The sequence below is a fragment of the Falco peregrinus genome, chromosome 6 (assembly GCF_023634155.1).
Source record: "Falco peregrinus isolate bFalPer1 chromosome 6, bFalPer1.pri, whole genome shotgun sequence".
Lineage (NCBI taxonomy): Eukaryota > Metazoa > Chordata > Aves > Falconiformes > Falconidae > Falco > Falco peregrinus.
The window spans coordinates 53,515,452-53,540,301 of NC_073726.1; the positions used below are offsets into that span (position 1 = coordinate 53,515,452).

General features: G+C 37.9%; 1 protein-coding gene across 2 annotated transcripts in view; it reads right to left on the minus strand.

Moving 5' to 3' along the window:
- TMTC2 (transmembrane O-mannosyltransferase targeting cadherins 2) overlaps window positions 1–24,850 on the minus strand; it is a 252,425-nt gene that overhangs the window by 101,840 nt on the left and 125,735 nt on the right. For both annotated transcript variants that reach the window (XM_055808895.1, XM_055808896.1), the window contains one exon: window positions 6,748–7,576. In XM_055808895.1, coding sequence (XP_055664870.1) covers window positions 6,748–7,576 — 829 coding nt within the window. The remainder of the gene's footprint in view (window positions 1–6,747; window positions 7,577–24,850) is intronic.

Below are 24,850 nucleotides of genomic sequence, written 5' to 3' on the forward strand. Positions count from 1 at the left end.
GAGTCCATTAGCAAAATTAAAACAAACTCATGAATACCTAATTCCAGATGCTAGGCTTATATCACTTATTTATTAACAGTGATAATTAGGGTTATTTATCAACAGTGACAATAGGCAAAACTTCTATGCATAACTATTAGCAGGTTTTATAGTTTTAAAATCTGCTGGTTTATAACAATCTGTGCACTGAAACTGCTTTCCCTCTTAAGCCTTGTTTTTTGAAAACAGCATCTTCCATTCGCTGCAATGTTATTTGAGTCAGACCTTTACCACTTTTAGAGTGATTTTATTACTGTTGAAGTTAAATGAGCCAAAAGAGCAAGAAATAATTACTGTGCGGAGTAATATTTTGGCCTATTGGCCTAAAGATTAGTTGGAGTTTTACTGCCAAATTGCATATTTAAAAAAAAAGAATATATGCACCAAAACATTGAAATGCAATCCCAAATGCTCAAAGTACTTTTAAATGCCCAATGTGGTGTTTGTTAAAACACACACTATTTAGGAGGCATAAAAGAGTGTGGTGAACAAGCTGTGTGCCAGAGCAATAGCTATGGAAAATAAAGCTCTAAAGGTATTACAAAAGAACCCAGCTTCTTGTCAATGTATTTTGTTATGTATACTGTATTAAATACGATGTGTTTATATACGTAATATACACTGTATATATACATTAATAATAATGTAAGCTCCATAATAATAAGCATATTTGAAGAATGTCATACTTTAAAATATTTCTTCTCCTTTTGTCTCCAGTCACTACTAGTGATACAAAAATATTAATAATCATGAAAAATACTGGTTTACTGCATCCTTTTTGAGAGAAGTACAGTTTCTTTACCTAGTTTACTACAAGTATTATAACTGCTTTTCCTCACTGCACTATTAGTTGGTATTTTCATTGTCTGCTGAAGAAGGGACCTCCTACTGACAGCAACTGTTAGCAAAAAATCATTTTCTAAGAGTAGATAAGTTTAACAGCAACAAGCTGTCAAATCAGATGGAAACAGCTTCTAGAATTTACTTCTACCCTGGTACGCAGAACTACAGCATACAATCTCTACAATGACAGAGCCTGAATTTATTTATTTATTTTTTTTTTAATCAGAGGAGCAACTCCTGGGTGAGAACAAATTTGGGTGCCTTTTTAACAATAACAAATCTATGTAAATGGAACAAAACTAAGTCACGTGATTTTTCCTCCCCCTACACTAACACTTAAAACAGTTTGTATAGCAAATATATTTGCTTGGTGCATTAGCAATGGTAAAATAAAAAGGAAATAAACACTAAAAACTATTCAACAAGGATAACAAAATGAAATTTGGTGTTTTAAAAAATACTAAAAAAAGTAATTTTTTTTGCAGTTCAGTTCAAAAGGCAAGTATTCACTACATAGATGAGCTTAAATAAGCTAAATTCTAAGTTCAGCTTTAAGGATTCCTTCAATTTTATTTAGCAGATAGTATTAGCAAACTAAACAGTACAGTAACTAAATAAAATTGCATTAGAATAAAATGAAACAAAAATGCAATTGCCACTTTCTTATGACTGCTCTGATAAGTTACAGGTACTCTGTACATTATTGTTCAACTAAGACTTCACAATTGAACTTCCTGTTTGTATTCTGACATTCACATGTTCACAAAGAAGCAGTCTTTACCAAACCTGTGCTAAACTCATGATAAGGGGGAGAGGATAGAAAAAAAAATAAAGAAAAAAAAGAAAAAATTAATAAACCATGACGTTCCAGAGAATAAAACTAATAAAGGCTGAATGCTATGCCAAAGGTGCCAAAAAAGCAAAGAGAAGTTCTTCAAATCTTCTACGGGCATAAATACAGCAGAATGAAGCAGGAAGATCTCACAACCCTGTTGCGAAGGAAAAAAAAAAAAGAGAGAAAAGTAGGACAGGGAAAAGGAACATTGTGGTCCAGAAGAGCATTTCAGTATTAGAATATCTTCTGAAAATATTAAGCAAAATTGAATGATTCATACTCTTAAGAACTGGGAGTAGGAGAAAGACTGGAAAGAGAAGGAAAGCAGTTTTCCATATTCATATGAAGCAACTTCTGTATTCTTCTCCGTCAGCACCGTACCTTCGTCTTATTTCTGCCCACTGAGAACAACAGGGTAATCAGCGTTAAGAGACAAGACGCTATGAACAGGGCTTTTAACTCGGCTGGGACTATAACATTTAAAACACAGATGATCTGAATGATTTTCTTAGAAAGAAAAAATATTTTTTTTTAAGTCTTTGTGTCAATCAACTATCAGAAACATCTAAGTAATTTGACTCCAATAATAGAGTTTCTTTGAAACAAGAAACTCAACCCTCTCACTCCAACTTTGTCTTCATGTAACAGACATTAAAGATTACATTTTTTTATTATTATTTTTTTTCCCCTGCAGAACTGGTTCAGGAAAGGACTAAAGCACATCTCAAGTCCCACTGACCTACCCAAGATGTAATCATGTGATATTTCATTAACACTAATATGTGATGGACAAGGACAAATATCTGAGCAACATGCAGAACTGGTTCTGAAGCCAAAAGCTGTAAGGCCACCTTAAGTCAGTGCCAGGTGCAAGACAGAGCTTATCAGACTGGGTGTAGCACCACAATAATGTGGTAATACTGCTTTTGGAAGCAGCCTAGGTAACTATTTCCTGCTGTACATTCCATTGCGAAAACAGTAGCCACATATATAAATTTAGCGAGACTAGAATGCACGGTTAAAGTTAAGCACCCACTTGATGTAGCAGGTCAACTATTTCCAGGAAGGATCTTCAAAGCTTACTTACAAATGTCACAGCAAACACCAGGAGACTAAAATTTCATCAGTAAATATGACCAAGCAACTAATACTTCTGCAGCAGTCTAACAGTCTAAGCCTCTCCGTGTTATTTTCTAGTTCTTTAATCAGTGTCTGTAACAGTACAGCAAATATATGATAATGATCTTTGATGTTCAGATGGGGACTGCAAGGCAGAAAATGTCCTGGAGGAAAAAGATTATGCTTCTTGAAGCCTACCTTTAGTACTACAGAGAAAACTAGAGATAACAAGGCATAACAAGAACAATTACTTTGTGTGTCATTATAATTTTACATTAAACATAAGTTAGTAATCCCCACAGAATGACTCTCAGTCTAATTGAGAAAGATACAACAGCTACCACCCATTTTAACTTTTTTGTTTGTTTTTACATTTCAGGAGGCTTCCTCCACTATAAAAAAACCACTCAAATGTGAGCTGTTTTATATCAGTTGGGCTGCTCATTAAATTGAAGGCAGCACAGGGAAACACTTGCGCCTTTCCTCCCTGGTGTCAAAACATGTATATGGCCACTTCAGGATGCATAAAATACCATAATCAATCTTGGCAATTTTTCCCTCAAGTGCTGACAAACTGTAATGAGGCAATATTCAGATCACTTTAAAGATATTTGAAATGCTAGCCATAACCAAAACAGCAGAAGAACAAGCCAGTACCAGATGAAGGTAAGGCATCCCAAGTCCTCATTATGACTCCACCAGGCAAGGGCTGGCAGCTGCCTGTCACACAGTGAGGCAGTCAGGAAAGCTGGGATGTGCATAGTGGCTCAGAGGCAGCACCACCAACTTCTACTCACTTGACTCTCCTGCATTGTACTTTGGGGTTTTTTGAGAGATGAGCCATAGACCATGCTTTTGAGTATTTTTTCCACATTGTTAGCGATTGGCAAGAACAGCCTGGAGAAATCGAAATTGCAGAAAGGCTGTGGTTGCCTGCAGGGGTACGGGTTTTCTCACCTGAGGCAGAACATTACTTCTCTGCCTGCACTGCCTGCAAGGTGTCCATGAGAGGGGGAGAAGAAAGTGCTGGTGAGATGCTTATCGCCCATTTCTTCACTGAGGATTGAGGATGGAGAAGCCACTGAATGAGTTTGCCTGGAAGTTCCACAGCAGCAGAGGAGATTATATTTTTACATGTACTACAATGCAGAGGACCTGACCTACATGTGACAACTCCACTTCTGAAGCAGTTTAGCTACATTAGTACACAAATGCACCCATGCGAATAGCTTGCCTCTCAAATGACCTTGTTAGTACAGCGCATCAGCTCAATGTTGCCACACAGCATCCAGCCACAGAGTGGCTTTCCTCCTGCTAGGCCAGAATGCAGATGGGTCTGGAACAAAGCACTCCATTCCTTGCTTTAGCAAAGCCGGTCTTCACAGATTTCTACTTCCTTACTGGTTCCCACACAGGCAGTTTTTAAAGGGATGCCTCTTTGGGTTTTAGCCTAGAGCAGAAGCAGCTACTGTTCAGAAGCTCTTTGCAGGAGAAGAGAGGAAAAGCAGAACCATCAGGGAAAATGGTCCTGTTGCTCAAAAATGATCAGAAGTAAGAAAATACTCATGAAGAAAAATGGCTGCAAGTTGAGGAAAACAGAGAAATGAGGAGTGGCAGACTTTTTAGCAGCCTAAAAGGAAGGAAAACACTTCTTCACTCTGCCGTTTGACTGAACAGTTCATTGTCTCGCTGTCTGAATAGCCTATTTATCACTAGCATTCATAAAACTAAAAAAAAAAAAAAAAAGGGGGGCAAACAAAAATAAATTGTTTTTCCTACATCAACCTCATTTAATTACTGAAGAGCAGTTTGAATTGTTGATCTTCTAATGCTCTGGTGGGATTAGCAGCCAGTCTAGTCCAGTCAGGCTTGCCTGATTGTATGAGAAATAGAAAATAAAATTAGCATAGTCAAAGCCACGGATAATCTAGGAAGCATTCACAATAGTGTTGGGTGACAGGTCGCTTTAGCTGGGAGTTTCTGATACCCAGCCTTGTTACAATGTGTGTGGGCCAGTAAATATTCAGCAGAAGTTTAACAGGATATTTTAGGGAGATTTACAGTCATCTCAGTCATGTCTATATCACCACACTGACATGCTGGTTTTGCTTTTGCATATCTTACAAGAAACTTGGTATCAGCTTATATGGCAAGAAACCAGACAATCATATGTATGTAAGTCTGTGCATGCCGAGATGTGTATGATGAAAATAGCTTGCCTTGTCTCCTGGGAGCATAATACCCGGTAGTCTAATTTCCAGACAACATTGCAGCCAATCCTACTATTGCACAAAAATCAGAATTTTTGGGGTTGCTTTTTTTATTTAAGCACAAAAACTGGCTCAAAGCAAGCAGGCAACTAACTGTTAATACAGTCCGGGATATCTGTGGATCTCCACCAAGGACAAAAAATGGAACATACATTAACTATTTAATCAAGTGCATGCACACTCTTTTCTTTCCAAGGAATGCCAATATTTTAATTCAAGCTTTCTATCATCACTAAACTGGTCTCACAGCACCATATAATCACTCTGGTATACTGTCTCGCTGCTCAGTTACTTCTCTTTATTTCTTCTCCTCTTGTACCACTTTTGAAAAAAAGAAATGGAATGTGCTTGTTCACTGTTAACAAAAAGTCACTTACTGCAGCAAAAAGTTTAATAAGTTTACCTAGGGCAACAAAGCATGTGAGGAAGAGTTAAAAAAACCCAGCCTGATGATTGACAAGCTATTATAATGCTGCTTTGCAAGGCATCTTATCTGCCAAATCTACTTTGCTCCCTATCAGCTCACAGTAACACCTGCATTTGCCTCCTACTTTCACAGCTTTCAGACTACAGTATGATGTAACTGTCTAACCAAGAAGCGCACCTCTGCCAGCATATGACTCTGTATCGTATAATGGGCTTCTGAGCGCAGAACCTGAAAAACTCACATGCAATATGTTCAAGCACTGACTGTCAATTTTTTCTTTCACAAAGAGGCGAAGCAATCAAGTGATCCCTTCTCACTTCTGATGAACTGTGAGTAACGAAGGCTTAGTCAATGCCTACACTGCACTCACAGGTGGCATTCTGACCATTCTCATATACACTTGCTCATGTGCCAAGAGCAGTACAGCCAGGCAGCGTGGAGTTCAGGTTCCCAGCTGGATCTGCCATATATGCTGAAACCACAGAGCCACAGCTACACATTGTTACTGATCCCTACACTAGCTGGTTTACTGCCTGTTTGAATGTGTTTACACTAGCTGTAGTCACATTTTACAACAGCATAGATACAACCTTTGAGAGAGGTAGCTGGACAATGTTATGAAGAGCTGACATTTATACATTAACAGGAAGGCATAAGTATTTGACAATAACTCTTTACAGTACTTGTATGCAGGAGGAACTACAGTAATTTCCTAGGCTGAATAATATGACCTCATTTCCTCATTTTTATTATGTAGTATTGACGTTATTTGCATCAGATGAAATAAAAAAATCCAGCACCTCCCTGGTGCTGTCCTTTACTATTTCTTATATTTTCTAGTCACAGAGAACAGAACATTCGGTGAACATATGAAAAAACTTCACTAACATGATAGATACCAGATTCCAAATTGAGAATTACCGGAGTGGGGTCTGTAATACTAATAATGCATCTTTAATTCCAAAATACAGAACTAAGATCAACAAAAAATAAATGTATCCTCTTACCTTAGGGTCTCATTTTCTCCACGTTAATGCCAAACCTGTAATACCTAATCAAAACACATTCCTGCTTTTCCTCATTTTTTACTGATGTACACACTACTGCAACTTATCCTAAAGTATCCTCTTTAGATATAGCTGATACAATCAACAATTCAAAGGCAAAGACAGATAGGAACAAATAAAGCATTCAACATAAACAGAAAAAATTACCTTTAGCAGGGTTTACTTTTATCCCTGACCTATACAGCATCTCCTCATTCTGCCAGTCCCCATTCCTGACAACAGTCTTGAGTCCATAGAAAACAATTAATGCAGCAGTGGAACAAAAAACCAAGTTCTTCAGAAAGCGCTTTTGAGCTTTGACGTAAAGGGCCCTGACACCTACTGTAACCAGCAGGCAGAAGCCCATACTAGGAACATACAGCACACGCTCTGCTATTACAAAGCCAACATAGAAAAATAGGTTTGTGGCAGGAACAAAGGGCACTATTAACAAAGACAGAGACAGAATGACAATGTTCTCAGTTGAAGGAAGCTGCAGTTTCTGCATTTCATGCTTTTTTATACCATTCTCTTCTTTTGATGCAAAGCTTGACTTCACCTCCAGTGTCTTGTACTCCGTCTCTGAGTGGCAGCTATGCCCATTAGCATTCTGCTTGCCATTCATTACAGTTTTCCCATTGCATTCGCTCTCATTGCTGGAGCCCTTCAAGCTAAAGTAGGCAAGGAGGAGGAGTCCAGCATAGAAGGCCACAGTGTGTAGATTCCTCCAGTCACTGACTGCTTTCAGAAGAGGCACGGCATCCATAGACCAATCAAAGCTGAGGGTATCTGGGCACAGCAACAGCCAGAGATTCTTGGTTGGCAGGTAAAAGAAGGTCAGCGTACGTGTGAGAAGACTGTCCGAGTCAGCTGCTGGATTATCAGAATTAGAAAAACTTGGGGGCTTGTTTCCCATCCAGTATAAGCGGACACCCAGCAGTGCAGTCCCCCAGGAGGTCAATAAACCAATGCTGTAAAACAGAGTCAAATTCCTTCTCTGGAGAAAAAAAAAAAAAAAGAAGAAAAAAAAAGAAAATTATCAGCATAAATCAACACCAAGTGTTTATTTCTGTAAATTATAAAACAAAAGGAACTGAGAAATATCTCATACAACTTTTTTTTTGTAATGGACAAAAGCATTATAGATCTCAGTCTCTGGCATTTGGATCACAAAATGTTGGGTTATGCTGTTGACCATAGACTAAAATAATGGGCTCTTTCATTTAAGTTTTATGAAGCCTGTATCAGTCAAGCCTTTAGAAATCTTAGGGCTGTCAGTTCTTGCCTAAGTTTTAGTTCTGTGACCATTTGAAAACTCTTTATTTTAGAGGAATTTATGGAATATTACAATGATTCCTACATAACCTCCCAAACCCTTTCTTTGCTACTGGCTGTGACCAAAACACCAGTTTGCCTTAACTAGATTTAAACTTTAAAGAAAGTTGCAATTCAGTTTTCCCTAATGAAAGTCTCTCCTAAGGCATCTCACCCAAGAACTAAAATAAACTTTCCAAGAAGGCAAGAGAGGAAAACAGACACAGATTCCATGTTTAGGTCTTCCAGCTCCTACCTATTAGCTACAGTAATCACTTGGAGCCTTCAGATCTGCCTACAGCTGAAAGCCCCACTTCATTTTGCATCTCACAGACAAACAATATGTTGGATTTTTTTTCTTAAAGTACATCATATTAAATAAGCACGCTAAAACCTTTCACATCTCCATACACATCTAAATAATATTATGTGATGCATGCAATTGCCTCCACTTAACCATGCTAGCAACTTGAAGAACCTCCACTTATTTATGGAATAATAAGGCAGCATTTGCCAGCTGGAGCTGCTTGTTGGGCCCCCTGCCTCCCCGGGCCCTGCCGCATCCAAAAGCACGCACTTACTCAAATGCTTGCAGAAATGTACCACTTCTGCCCTAACGAGAATCAGCAAGCAAGATTTTCTCACCTATTTCTAGGACTGATCTTAAGTTCTGCTCTCAGTTACATGGGCGCCTTAAATGAAAAGTGGTTTTGATTACTTTCTCTTTGCAGAAGAATCTGTAAAAGCTAAAAATATGTGTATTTTTGTATTTCAATTTCTCAGATGACTCCTATAAGAAAAGGAAACCTATTTGCCAAGTTGTTCCAGATACAGTATAAGCACTTTGATAATAATTCTTTTAAAGATGGGGGAAGGATTTGTCAATCATTTTTTCATTTTATTAGGTCTGTTTTTTCCATTTTACACTACACATTCCTGGGATGGTTATTTGATGTTTCCTCAGCTATTCAGAAGCAGGACCTCACACAAAGTTTTGTCTTACTTCTTTCAAACAGCTCATTTTTCTCCCTTGTGAAGGGATCTTCCCTTGATATCATGAAATACAGATTATTGAGCTGCTCCTTTTTATGTCAATTATTCATAGGTTTCTACCATCAGGTTACAAGAGGTAACTAGTGGTCTAGTCTCAATTAATTTATCTACTTATCTCATGAAGAAATTTACTCTTTTTCATATTTCCATAGCATTTTTCCTTGTGAGGCAGATTAATTCATTCAATTTTGAGGCAATATGGAAGCATTAATATATAATAAATTTATAATGAGAATATTTACCTATTTGTATCAGAATCACCTAAAAAATGCTGGTATTTTTTATACGTGACGTAAAGCCTAAGTCCACATATTTCATTTGTCATATTAATTCTGGTTTGATTTATTGGCTTTTGTATATTTCTATATCCTGATAAATCAACATTTTTTTTAATAAATCAATCAAAACCCACATCTACACTTTATGATTAATATATTCCCTGGAAAGTTTACTGCAACAACTTACTTTTATTTGTAAGCTGGATAATACTTCGCAACTCATCTCAAATAATGTTTCATCCCTGACTGCCAGTAATGTTTAAAAACTTTTAACGTTACAAAGCTGTGTAAACTGGTTATCACTGAAACTCCCAACCAAGTTTATATTTGGAATGAAAAGATTATTCAGATTTCATGGATTTGCATAGTAAAACCTTATGTTCCTGGTTCAACTTGTCCTTTTATTCCCATGGTATTTTGCTACATGAAAATGTTTCTGCCCACCCCTTTGGCTCAATTATCTTCAAACTTGTTTCCTTCAAACATGCATATAGACAACCCTCACTTGTTAAATGTGACCTTTTTTGCTTTTTTTATTCACCCTTCTACAGTCTTTTAAGAGAAGGCTGCTTAGATGGAGAGAGACTGGGAAGTGGAAGAAGGTATTTTTTGTTCATGTGTGTGTGTGTTTCAATAAAAAATTCAGAGCAGGTCTTTGCTGGAAGGCTATATACCACTGAAAGATTAAGACATCCCAAATACTAAGCAAGAGAAACTTGATTAACAGAAGGGAGCTTTCATGGATTGTTTAGACTGCTTTTTTATTTTGTTATTACTTAACAATTGGAAGAAAATCTCCCTTTCCAAAAGATCTAACTATTGTGCTTTTCAATTAAATGCTGAGAAATTTCACGTCACTAAGTTCTTTGACAAAACTATGCTAAAGCAGGTATGATTTTCCTTGTGGATAATAGCAAAATGTGCTTAAAACTTTCAGATCTTCCTCATACATCATAAAACAGCAAGAATGAAAAGTCTGCTTCTAGCTCCTAGCCCTAGAAATGCAAACAGTCTGTACCCACCCTGGAGCTAATCCATCCCCCCTGCTGGAGTAACTATTTGCAGCCTCCTTTTTAACCTTAAGATCTGCAAGATCTGGGTCCTCACACTTCCTCGTTCTGCAAAGAACACAACTTACCTATATGCAGTATTGTGTTTCATGCTTTAACAATATTTAAAAAAAAAAACCCCAAAAAACATTTTACACCAGTGTCAAATGAAATATCTATGCATTCACTCCTGGAGCTCAGAGATACCCAAGCAGGTGTTTTTCCACACCGTCATATCAATTTATTATACTGTAAAATATTAAGTTATCTAGATAAGGAGCTCTGGTGGACTCTTTAGCTTAATTAATGGACTACAGGAGTGGAGTGCAAATACCCTCTTCTCTCAGACACGAATGGCTTGCATCCTTCCCCAGAAACTATTTCAGACATGGACCTTCTCGAAAGCCAGTAGCTTTTCATTGTTGTATTGGTTTAACACTTGCTGGCCACAATGTTCTCTTAGATCTCAAAGTTGCTGCTTATGATCTCAGGGTTGTTATGTACTGTACTTCCAGTACGTATCTGGGGGATGTATCTGTATTTTGAAACTAACTACATCTTAACTAGTTACCAATAACCTGTGTAACACTGACATGCCATTGTGAATGTTCAATTTCAGAGGGGATCCTCTGGAATCAGTCTGAAATCAAGACTAAAACTGTCCTTAACAAACTTCTGTCACAACAATTTTAAGTAGGATACCGCGCTTTTTTTTCTTTTTTTTTTTTTCTGTTCTTTTAAATCACATATAGATAGCATTGGCTGAGAAAGGGAATGAGCAACTCATTTCCCTTCTTCCTCTATCAACATTTATGACTTGTGCACAGCTTTTATCACTCTGTACTAATACAGTCAGAGATAATTAGAAAGGTTTAGCTCACATTTTGGCTTTACATTCTTCAAGGTTTTGTATAGCAAACCAAAGGGAAAAAAAAACTGGTTACAGCATTTATTAAAATATATAAACAGCTCCCCAGTAGACTTTTGCCTGTGAAGAAAGTGCTTTCAAGATGAACTCTGCTCAGACAAGCACTTTCACTAGCAACTCTTCCTCTGAGCCTCCTGACAGTCTGTGCTCTTTCGACTGTATACATTTAGTGTAGCCCAGCAGCAGGAAGAGATCCTCTGTAATACTTGGCAGAAAGGATTTGGATTACTATACTCATGAGTCCTAAACCAGCCCATCTGCTGTGTGTTTTGACACTCCCATAAATCCTCTAACCTTTCATAAGTAGTCATTTTCATCTGGGGAAAAAATGAGCACTGATTTAGATCAGATTCAACATCTCTCCTGCTGGCTAACAGTCAAGTACCACCAGTGCAATTTTAGCGTTTGTGACTGCAGAAACCTTTTTCATCTCCTACCAAAATCCATCTGCATGACCCACCCACATAGCATATTTCCCTTGCATTAAATTCTAATTTCTCAGTCCATTATACTGCTCTTAAATAAGGCACTGCAGCAGATCTCTTGATTGGGCAACCCCTGCCAAAGCTCAGTCATCACCTAAGTGGTATCCAAAGCATTTTCAAATGACACTATTCTTTTAAACTCACCTTGTCCTTTTCACAAAGAAGCATTAAATATGGCACATGATCAAGACAGTCCAGATATCAAAATCACTGGGGCTAACCACACACAAAATGTTATTTTTAGAATTCAGGAAATGCAGAAAATAAAGTGGGTATGTCACCAGGCATCACACACAGGAGTTTCTTTTCCAACTGAGAGCTTCTTGAAAATATGTTGGCTTGAGAATGGGGACTTCCCAAAGTAGTAGAATGCTGCCAAATCACTAGACTGACAGTATCTTGTTTCCATGGTATGCAGAGTCTCCTGGATCACAGCTCAGCCAAGTTTGAGCTGAATTAGAATTCAGAATGTATCCCCACCAGAGACAAAGCTATTTGCCACAAGCCCTGCTGGGTCGTAGTACTGAGCTGGAAGTGGCCATTACTGCACCATCTCCACCTGTCCAGTTTGCTCCTGCTTGCATGACCCACTAAATGAGGTTCACTCATCTACACTGGTGAAACAACAACTGGCCTGAAGGTTGGCTCTTCCTCTGAGTTAGAACTCCGTCTATAGCTTATCCAATATTGTGACCAACTGTACATATTTAATGACATTGACTTCTAGTGTTATGAACCCACACAATTCTTCCTCAAGAAGGTGATCAGTGCGTTCATAAAACAGCTGAAGATCACATGTACATATTTTTATTATTAGCAAATAGCACAAACTAAGCAGTCATTGTTGTTGACTTGCCTTACTAAAATTTAAATTTGAGTTATAAATACTGGCATTTAAAAATCACCCAAAGTCTTCCTCTAAAATCTTTAATTCTTTAATAAGAATTGTTAAATTAAACAAAACAACAACAAAAAAAGCCCACAACAAAAAACCCTCTAACTTCTCAACTGAAAAAGGTTATAAAGACTACAGGGGAAAAGATAAATTGTATTAAGAGCAGAAACTGTATGAATGACTCAAGGCAGTAGAAAAGCAGAAGAGACTACATTAGCTTCATAAATCTGCGCGCATGATCAGTGCAACAGAGAAGGCTCTTTCTGAGGATAAGTCTACACAGGGAAATGCAGCGTGACAATGGTGACAGTACGGATAGCATCCCAGGGTTAATCCATCTATCTGCAAGAGCACAAAATAAACAGACGAAGTTAGAAACGCACTGGGAGCAAGAGATATTCCTGAACTGCCAGACTGCTCAGCAGTGCTGTCCAGCACTACTGTTACCACTGCACAGGTAGATATGTGGGCCAACAGTCATAGCTGCCTTTCATTTAACAAGCATTGTCTCTTTCAAGAGGTTTTGCAATGAAGGAAGGGTGCTGCACTTTCTGCACTAGCCAAAATGCTGTGAGCTCACTGAACGTGCAAGTATCTTGGAAGGCAGAAGTGGAATTCAAAATGATCTTGAAAAAAACAGAAATGCTCAGAAAAATAAACCCATATAAAAGGCAGGGGCAACTCTGCTTAAAGATACACAAATGCGAGATGTGGAACAAGTACTTGCCTCATCTTCAGAGAACCATCAGGGATTATCACAGATCACAAGCAACTCTTTCAAACCACTGCTAAAGAGGTAAACACTGTACTGAGACTACAGATGAAAGCACACCCTTCAAGATATGTGAAGTAATCCTTCCACTCTTCACCATACTAGTAAATCCTAAATGTGCCTGGTTCCAGCACAGAACTTTCAGAAATAAATGAGGGAACTACACAGAGGAATGTGACAGAGCTATTCATATAAGTTCAAAGGGAACCAAGGAAAATTCCAGCTGTGAAACAGCACCAGTTTACCTCTGCCATTGGGACTACAAGGAAGCAGGATGGTCTCATCCTGCAACTTGATGAGTAGGCCTGCAGAGCCCCAAAAAGAAAGGAAGCTTTGCTCCAGTCCTACTGGAAAGGCAAAGGCTGTACTTGCTGTGTAGCCAGGCTGTCCTCTTGAGTAACAAACACACCTGAAAATGAGTATACAAGGCTGAGTCCCACCAATCTGTGTTCCCTACTAAATCTGATCTGGCAGTACTTTTGAACTAATCATCCTGTACAAAGTACTGGCAACTTACTAAAGCCCTGCTCATTTGAATGGATAGACATGCATTTTTTTCTTCTAAAGGAAGTTTGTTCTGCTGTCCTGTACAACACACAGGCATTGTTAAGAAAAAGAAAAGCAAAGCATTAAACAGCTCTCTTAAGAGTACATACTGCAATCCCACCTATAAACCCACCACCAAAAATTATGGCAGCACATTTCACGTGTTTCCTAAACTAGTAAGATACAAATCAGGGAAAATTAAAACCTAAGAGCTAGTTTAATATGCAGTGGGAGGAAAACACACACTGTAAGAATGGAATAGATACACACTTTTTAACTGACTAATGCAAATAGAAATGGATTTTATGAGCAAAAATGTAATTTAATCCCAGATTAAGCCTCTGGCAATGACAAAGCAACTTTATCAATCCAGTAGAAGTCAGTCATCAATAATCGAATTCTGTACAAATAGCAAGCTGGCTCCAGTTTTGACAGAACCTATCTAGGCGTAATAGAAATCCATCAGCTGGAACCCCATCAAGCTACAAAGACAGTTTCTACAGTGGATAACAAACAGCATTCTATGTGGTTTTTTGTTTTTCCCTTTGCCATCTGAAAAATTGAGGTGCTTTGTTTGTTTTATTTGTACCTCTAAAATATAACAAAAGGACAAGCAGCAAGGTTATCTTGAAGTTATAACAAAGAAAATATCTTATGAATTTAAACACTTAATTGTAAATCTTCTAGTAAAGCTTAAACACCTACAACATTTTCAAAGAGAAACACAGATAATATCAAAAGTCGTGTGAAATACAAAATCTGCTTATCAACTCAGAGGGTGCTGTATATTACCAAGATTCATTTAAGATCATATAAGTAGTCACTTATTTTGTTTGAAAAAAAATTGAAGCTGCTTTTGGTGCAGATATTTTCAGACCTACTGGTTCAGCAAGACAGGGAAAAGAATTTTTAAGTGATTCAGAACCTCTTTGTGTGACAAACTGAACACAGGCTATGTTGTGACTAAAAAAATTATTTAAAAAAACCCACACCCTCCTTCTACACCCACCCACAAAATACGTTTATTTATGAGGTGGTACTAGAGGATGGCCAAAAGACACTCACAAGTAGCACGACTGTTATTCTTGAAGTCAGTACCTTTAGAAGCCAGAATATATTTCACAGTATCAGCCACTTATTAGTCATTTACTTCAGATGCAGTGTTTATTATAAATAACAGCCTAAAGGACATCTCCTGTGGTCTGGATGCAATCTGTGTATCATTTCTACTTATTCTATGTTACACTAGCATCACATTTCAAACAGTGGGAACCACAAAGAACTGGAGAAGCTAAAGGCAACACAGCAATGACTACCAGGCACAGAAAGCCTTCAGGAAAGTGACTCAGATTGAGAAATACATACCTTCCAGATTCCAAGTCACTGCCAACAGCAGACAAAAGTTACGAAGAGATTGTTAACAAATAGTAGGTCACCGTGATTGATGAAAAGTTTGGTTTCCAAGCATACTGACAGGAACCCCTCTCATACTCCTAGTCAAAAAAAATAGTCTGAAGCACATCTACATATCTGTCATCTAACCTAGTCTTGCCTCCCATGTAGTTAATCGGGTAGCTATGAAACATTGGCAGTAAAACTCTGGAGATATATGCTTGGATGTTTGAAGACTAACACATTGGAGGGGAAATAAAAACCCAACTTATAAAACAAATTAAATTAACAACCTTCGTAAAACCTGACCGGTAAGTACTGCAATGTCAGAGAAGAAAGATTGAGAAAATTAACATTTTAATAACAATTTCATTTGTTCCTGTTTTTTATTAGGCCAAGTTAGCCTCTTATAGAATCAGCTATGCTAAAAGACTAATTTGAAGAAGAGAAAGCTTGCTATGTCCTATGTTAAGTACTGAGGAAGCTTTTGAATTCAATAAATAGAAATGAGAATGAATACCTATTGGAAAATTAAGTGAGAGAACAAATTAAACTTTTTGCAGCAAATAGCACTAGCTACCTACATAAGTAATCACTACCCAATGACAGCAAAGAGTGCTGTAAAGATATTACAGGAGTGGAAATATAAGAACATTTAGCCAATAATAAAAACTGCGAACACTTCAACAGAGAATTGCCACAAAAGTACATTCAATAAAAGTAACAGAATACCTTGAATGTAATGTCCTCTATCTTACTTCCCTACACATGAAATATGAATAAAATAATTTTAAAAACATTTTTTTAATTTTTTTCTACCCTTGGTCTGGGTACCTTTTTAAGGGGTAATTAAAAGGATATTTAAGCACAGCCCTTTTAAAAACATGAACTGCATTACTAGGGTCTGAATCAGAGACAGAGAGAGTTAAAGGTAAAGAAATTACTGACCTCAGTAATGCAAAACCAAATACTTAATAATTGAAATAAAGAGAGATGAAAAATGGTGAAGCAGAATATGGATGACAAAACTAACTTCAGATCACAAGATGTCATTACTCTCCATTAAGCTAATGTGAAGAAATGTGGTAGTTAGCAATCTCCTGTGAACCAATACCAAGATACCACTCAACCAAACTATTAGGGGGTGAAGTAGTTAAAAGAGGTCAATTACTGGTACTGTAAGAGTTATGCTGAAGCCCCTTAAACGATTACATTAAACATATTTGAAAGCCTGCACAGTTGTCCTGTTTAGCTTACAATAAGATCTTTAATATTTCCCGCTACGTAATGGTCTCTGATCAAATCCATTTAGCTGTAAAACAATTCAGCTTCTCTGAAGGAAATTAAAAAGTATATATTCTTTCAGAAGAAACTAAGAAATTTATTTTTGGTTAAATACATTCAGTACCATTATCAAAACATTTTTCTCAGCTTTTTGGACAAAACAGAGGGGGAAGAAATAAAAATTGTGCAAATGGAAATGCACACACTCATCCATATTCACACACACACACACAGCCTTCCTTAGCAATTCCTGGTTTGTAGGTCCAATGCATTGCAAGCTTGTTCAGGGCATCAAAGAAGTAAACGCAACAGTCTTTCCTTAGCATGGTCCCAGTGCCAACAGCCAGCCATTATGAAATTCATTCCAGTCTCCTTAACGAGTGAAGTTTGGAACCACAGTGTTTTGGAGCCATAAAGAAATGATTTATAAGGAGACTTCACTCAGTGGGAAGGGTGAAGTACGGCAGTTCTCTCTCCAAGTTATCATAATAGAAAGCTATTTAATGAGTGTGGGATTTCTTCAAGAATTTAAAAAAGGCAGGATTTGGAAGAGGATGTGTTACATTATGCAGACACCCACATCACTGAACGTTTCTGCTACAGTAAAACCATCAAAATAAAAATCCTCAAAGTTGTTCCTATTTTGAGCTTTTGGCTTGTTTTTAATAAGCGTTTTCAAATGTAAACCACAGATTTCTAGAGATTATAAGATAGACATAATTCAGTATAAACAAGTTAGAAAGATTTAGTGAACTAAACTAGGTTGCCTAAGGTCAAGCACTCCATACTGCAAACAAGAAAAAAATCGTACCCTGAAGCAAGACACTGTCTGGCAAAACAGCAACAAAAGAGCAGAGAGGTAACTTTCCTCAACAAATTCAGCAGAAGCCTGTGGCAGTTACCTGCCTCCTTAAAGCACTCTCCCCTTCAGGGCACCACGATGTGTGCTGATGACTCAAATTCAATTACACACAAACTTGAGTCCTCCCCATAATCCAAGTGCAGATCAAAGCTAAATCCAGCCCCCAGTAACGATTTATAAATAAAAAAAATTCAGTAACCCATATGACAATCTTCATGCATGATACAGGGACATATGGGCCTTGCGTGGCAGAAATTAATCACCTTGCTTTCAGATTACGCTGGTGTTTGCTAATGAAGGACGGCAGTGGGAAGGTGAGAAGACTACACCGGACCAGTGTATGCCAGAATTCTTAAAGTCAAAATGCAGGCATAAGTGACTCAAATCACATTTGTTTTCTATTTCTAAATTCTGTAAATTTAGACTGTGGCTTCTTCATAGTATGAGAACTGAGATAGCAATGATGCTTTAGGAATTTTTTTATTGATTTATTTTCTGTTCTTTTCAGTGTTACCAGTTTTTTTTGCACAAAATGACACTGTGTAAGCCCAATGGAGAGAACAACGTATGGGGGTGGAAAGCTGAAGGAAGTGTTGTGACTTTGTTAAACCATGACTGCTACCAAAAATGCCTATCAAACCATGGCTTCCAAACATATCATTAGGACAGCTGTGCTCTTGCCATGCATTGCAGCAAAACACACACAGAGCCCTGCTTCTTCAGCAAACTGAGACTTGTAATGGCAATGCGTATGTGACAGCAGTTACAACTATTATACCTTAAGTAGCAAGTTTTCATTTTTTTAAGTCTTGGGAAAAAAAAACCACGCACAACGTTCCACTAAACATAAGATACATAGCTTCCATTAAAACAAGAAGTCTTTGAGCTGTCATGCACAGTGGATTATATGACCACAAAATGCCCTCCTACCTGGCAGTCTTAAGAACGTCCATTCTACACAAGCTGCTTGTTTTCAAGGTCAGTACATAAATTACCTAGATGTCGTGCTAGTAAAGGCCCAAACTCCCTATTCCTGCAGAAAGCTGTGTGACATATTTCCTTGTCCCTTGGAAGGATGCACATCTTCAGCTCCTGGACAGTCTTCAGATAGTAAGATGAACTTCACTGCCAGTGTTTTGTCTGTGCTTCAAACCATCTGCCCAACCCACAGATTCATCACCACAGCTCATTGCTCTCCTGTCAAAAGCACCTTAAGACTCCCTCTGAAATCTTCTACATCTCTCCCTCATGGATGAAATAGCTATCCTCAAATCACTCCAAAAAATTTTCCTACAAGTAGTATAATGAAATGCACCTGATAGCAGATCAAGATGCTTCTTCTGACACAAATATGCTGAATTACATCAAGCAGATAGCTTAACCACCTTCTGTCTCCTTTTGTTCTAATCCTTCCCTACTGCCTCTAAATTCAGATGCTATATTTGTAAAAGTACCAGGAGTTTGTAATGATGTTCTCTATGGTGCACATGAAGGTTCTGCTCCCTCATGTCAATTATACAAATAATTAAGCACTACAGACTGTAGTGACCTCTTTTACTAAGCAATCTGGAAACTTTCTTCTAACATGCTTCTGCTGCACATATATCCAACCTAAGTAACAACTTTTGATTATTTTAATCTTTCTTCACCAGTAACTCTTTTTACTATTTGCACTTGGTCCTGTTGAACCTCATGAGGTTCACATGGGCCTACTTTTCAAGCTTGCCCAGGTCCCTCTGGATGGCATCTCAACCCATACTGCCTACCACTTACTCTTCAAGAGTATTATCGTTTAAGTATTCAGGTAGACAGATACAGAGCAAGTCCAGACAAACTGGGCTTGAAGCCCTTAGATGACAAATCCAGCTACTACTTTGCTACAAAAATAACCAAACCAAAAAAAATTAATTAGTTTTGAACCATCATCAGTGAACTTCTCTGCCAGAATCTCACTAAGAAAAAAAGACAAAAGACTTACTGTTCTTACATATGAGGGAGGCAAGGTATGGAGGAAGAGCTCGCAATGTTTTATTAGAGCAATCAGCATAGCCAGAAAAACACACAAGCTACAATTGGAAAAAAATAGGCCAAAAATGGACAGCTAGTCTGATAAAAGATATTACACCCTTCCAATCAAGTTTGTTTTATTTTTTACCATCACAATGACAATTACACTAGTGCTTTTTGCTATTAAGGAAGAAAAAAGCGTGGAGAAGTGAAGGCAATTCTAGCTATGAAAAAAGTCTCTTCATTGTTGCATCGTTTTCAGCTGAAGTGTGCAAAGCAGAAATGAGGTTTTTAGCACAATACAACTGAAGGACATGAGGAATTTCCTCTCTTTTTAATACACAGCACTTCTAACAAATTCTTGCCTCACACAGAAATGGCCTAAATAATGCCAGAATTCTCTCCTTTAACGTAAAATAATGCTGAATTGAGAACTTTTGGCAACTAGTTTTTCTTTAGCGAGGGGAAGATATGGGGTAAAAAGCTATAAATGTAATGGGAATGGAAGGAAATCTCACAAGCAAGAGAAATTAGTAATTTAAAAGAGAAAAACAAAGATCATAAACCAAGAGAAGAGCACACAGGCATAAAGGAGAACAGTAATGGGTTAAAGTAAGCAGACATTCAAGTTTTGCCTTTATTTTCCCAAAGAGGAAGGTATGGATTTCAAAAAGAAAAAGGAAAAGAAAGGGCGGGGGGTGGGGGTGTAGCAGAAGGATGCACAACAGTCTTCAATTGTAGAGCTATTCAAAATGAATCACAAAGTAAAGGAAGAGAGACTGAAATATATTTGAATACGGGAACAAAACCAGAAAAACAACTTTCTTGGTTTGAGAATCTCTTCCATGACTCCTCTTCCTTCTGTCTTCTCCTTTCTCCTTGTCTTTGAACTTGCAAATACCTGCTCTCAGAGTGGTTGCCAGCAATTGCAGTTTGGCTAGCTCTGACTCCTTTAACATAGACCCAAACTCTGCTTATCCTGAGTGAGTACAACAGAAGTTACTGCAGCACCTAACATGTTCAGATCCTCCTACTGCCAGTCCTCTCCACCTACAAAGCTGTAGTAAACCTGCACAGTCACTAAAACAGTGGTTCCAGAAGACACTAAAGAGGATCTAGGGGTAAAAAAGTAAGACTTGAGGACTACTACAATTTGTACTAAAATGCCAAGACTCCTAGTGAAGACTGCACTACATACACACAAACACACATATATATACACACACCTCCCTCTGTGAGTGGGGCAGATGCAGTGCCACTTACATCACTTGGCATGTCAAGGGTTTTTATTCTGTTCTTTTTTTCCCCAATTGCCTAATCAGGACATAACTAATTTCCACGTAACAAATTTCAAACCTCCTTCTCTGCATAGAATTCTGGCTCAGGAGGAATCAGCGTGGCAGGCTACCTGGGATTTTTTTATCATTACCCACCCTGGGTTGTCACAGAAAGGGTCTGACCACACTTAATTGATTTCCAAGATAGTAAATACACTGCAAAAAAGTCAGAAGTTGTTAGTCATTTATGTACTTCTCAACTTTGCCAATCAATGCAGCAAATATGTTTCCTGACCTTGCTTAGAGAAAAAATGAGGATAACCTTTAAAGAGTAGGAATAGTCATGCATTATGGATTTATCTATCTGGCTAACAATATTCATTTCAGTGATGAAAAAATTTAACTGAAAAGGCTAACAGTTTTAATTACATACCTCCAAATTATATTATTTCTTATCTGCACAAGAACATAAAAATAATTAACCAAAATACATGCAGGGACAGAAATAACTGCTAAATTTTTCAGGAGTCCCTCTGAAGGGACCTTGACAATTTTCCAGTTTTTAAAAATTACATCTTCCACAATTCACATATTTAGATAGAAACTAAGCTGTAAAGACTACTCTGTAGTTGTATTTGTACTTCTCTGAAACAAACTGTTTCAGTATTGCTGGGTTGTTTGTCTGAGGTGGTTCCTGAGATTAATGTTTCTAATATTAAACGATGAGAATTCTAAAAATAGCACAATGCTGAAAACTCCAGTGACTCCATTTTTAAGCATCAACATCTTAAATACTTGAAAGTTAAATGCCTTAAAGCATGGGCTCCACAGAAACCAGCATTTTGGGTGAAGTTACATCTAGGCTAGTCTCCAAGTTCCTTAGAAAACTTACTCCACCCTCAACACAAATGGAAGAATTAGGCAATTGGACCTTTTTTTTTATAAGGCAATATATTTTCCTTCCTTTTGTTCACTGACTTTCCAGAAACATGGAAAAGCCCTCCTTTTCAAAAGAAAACTAGAATTTCCACATTTCAGTCCGTATCTGTCATCTATGACAGACCCCAGACTACACAGACATTCTCTTCCTAAGACTGTCCTTTTCTTCTCTCAAAGTTGATTGATTCTGCATGCAATCCACTGATTAAGTTCCCAGTTGACAACAACGAGCATGACTAAGCATGACTTGAGTCCTTTGTTTTGCAGGAGCCCCGAGCTCTGGTATCTCATTGAATAAGTATTTAATTTAATATCTATTTGAGCACATACTCATTGCTCAGACCTCACAGTGCATATGGTAGCCCTAGTGTGCTAAAGCACAAGCGCGACGAAGCACTCCGAAATCCCGATGGCACAAAAGCAAAGGTATATGCAGACCTGGATAGGCTTTACAAGTGCTCTGCATACTGTTGTCAGCGTATGCCTAAAAGCAGCTGCTGAAGGACTTACAGATGGTGTCTAGAGACCCTGTTCAACTGCACACAACAGATGAACAGGACCTGAAGACCCACCTTTCGGACTTGGTCAAACATGACAGTTTAGAATCAGCTGTCCCCCTGCCTCCTTCTTTGCATCTTGGCCCAAGTGCTCCTGTGAAAGGTTTACATACTTTCCACATACTGCAAGTATAAATGAAGTGGGGTTTAAACCAAGTGAAGTTATGAAGAACAGCTACTGTCTGCAACAGACCTCCCTCAGGCAAGAACGTTAACAGCTGGGACTGACCTCACTCCTGTTAAAACCCACACTCAGCCTTTGAATCTTATCACAGAAATAACTGGAAGACAAGAAAATCCACTTCATTTCATTTTTTGTTATTTGCTTTCTGAAATCCCAGATTAAAAAGGTTTACATTCTTAAGCACTGGCCAAAACCATGAGGACCATGTGTATTGGTTTGGGTTGGTTTTTTTTCTGTGAAAGCTGAGATCCTCACTGGGACAGATGTAAGAAGTGTATAATTCATTGCTCACAGTTTAAAGTATGCACATGCTTTGTTAAAGGGCTGCGGCTTGTCAGAAGAGCATTGAGATGACTGCTTGTCTTACCAGGCAGCTGTGCAGTGGTTCAAGAGGAGCAAGGAGATCTCTCTCAGAGAGCACCTAAGTGGGAAATGCTGCTGCAGTGCAGGGGACAACAGGGAAAGCTGTGGGAAGCAACAAGCCATGAGGATGAGAACAGGAGGCTTGAGAAAAGTAGAGAACCAGCTCTCAGAGACAACAGGAAGACTTTTCTGGAGACCTATGAGAGACCACAAAGATCCATCTAAACAAGGGAAAAATAAGATGCCTTGCCCTTGCAAGGACAAAAGTAGGCAAGGCCAAAACCTACTTTGAAACACAACTATTTGAGTATATGTCGCCCAGCAAATCTGTTCTCTCTCTCTTTCATGAGATTGTTTTATTTTAGCATTTGTATTAAAAAAAACATAGAAGTTTTAATGATTCTTGGCGTATTCTCTTTAAGGAAAAGGTCCAAACAGGACTTACCTCAGAGCTCTGTCTCTGTCAGAGACAACCTCACCAGCCTAAGACATAAGACTTAAAATGCTGAGAAAACTGATACACCAATTGGAACTACATGAGATGCCTTCTTGAAAGTACTGTCTTTGCATATAGAGGTTCATCTTTGCTCTAGAAAATGTCACTGATCCTGACAGAAAGAAAGAAAAGGGCAACTTCTCTTTGCATTAACTTTGATTTTCCAAATGGAAAAGATCAACCAACAAACATTTTGCAACTAACAGCAAAAATCTAGCATTTCTCTAAGGTCAGCAGCAAAATCAACCTAGGAGGAAATTTGGCTCCAAACTGAGTAGAGAAAAGATTAAAAAGCATCCCCATAAAGCTGGGCTGTCTTGGCCAGGGATCTAAGCTAGGGTACAGTCCAGGAGGGGTTTACTCCTGCCCAGGGCTGCAATGTGAGCATATAGGGTGTGAAGTACACTTGCTCATGACCTGCCACTTCCCCACCAGATTCAATTATTGCTTTTTAATCAGTTCCTTTCAGGACAGGAACCTGATAAACAATTTGGCTGTGTAGAATCCAACTTCAATTAAAAAATAATTCTAAAAAAGTACAACTAGAAAGATCTTTAAGTAAATATCTGTTTACAAATGGTTCAGCATATCAGAGGATTAGTTCAAAAAATGCAAGAGTGACTACAGTGGCAGCTTGACAAGGTGGTAAGTGGTGAGACAGCAGAAATGGGCATTAAGGTCCTTTAAGTCACTGTGGATGAGTACAGAATAATGCAGGATGTCTAAGGATTTTGCAGATATAGAAGTTATTTCCTGAAAAGAAACACAAACAAGGAAAATGTGGTTTAACTTTGCTTTTTGAATGCTATAATTTGTTCAATTTTACCATGAAGCCACCCAAAAGCAGTATTTTATATCAGTTCACCTGCCTTGAGTATTTTTTAACCATTTACAAAGCTAGACAGCAGCAGACTCCCAGCAGGGTAGTATCTGACCATTTCTGATGATGCAGCTAGCATTGCTGGAACATCTGCTCTCAGAAAGTATTTTTTCTCTTTTATCCCACAATTGCAATTCATGCAGAATTTGTATTTTAAAATGTCGTTAATACTAAGCATGATGACCTTCTATAGCTGTAAGCCTGGAAAAGGTAATTTTACAATCAGTGAGAAAGAAAAAAGGTATCCCTTTTTATGTTAAAATATGGACTTTCAAATCCTGACGAGAAATAAAAATCAAAAAATATAATATAGCTTGCAAAAATTCCAGCATTGTTTATCTCATTTTGTCTTTCTGTGACAACATAATTAGTTGATATGAAAAGGCTTGTGAAATCGGGAATATGCTTTAAAGAAAAATACATACAGATGAAGACTTATAGATATACATGTATGGTGAGAAAAGGAGAAGCAGCTAAGAGATACTTGATTCCTGAAATTTCATTTAACAAAGACTGTGCTCCAAACAAGTCACTTTAATACAGCAGCACAAGCATGTTTCAGTGCCATCTAGCTAACACTCAAGGTAACTTGCATCACTACAGAGAAATTTTTCCCTGCAAATATCCTTTGTTCAATAAAAAACAAATGGAGAAGTGGCACATTGGTTTTGCTTCAGACCCATCAGTGTGTTAAAGCATAAAAAATTTGG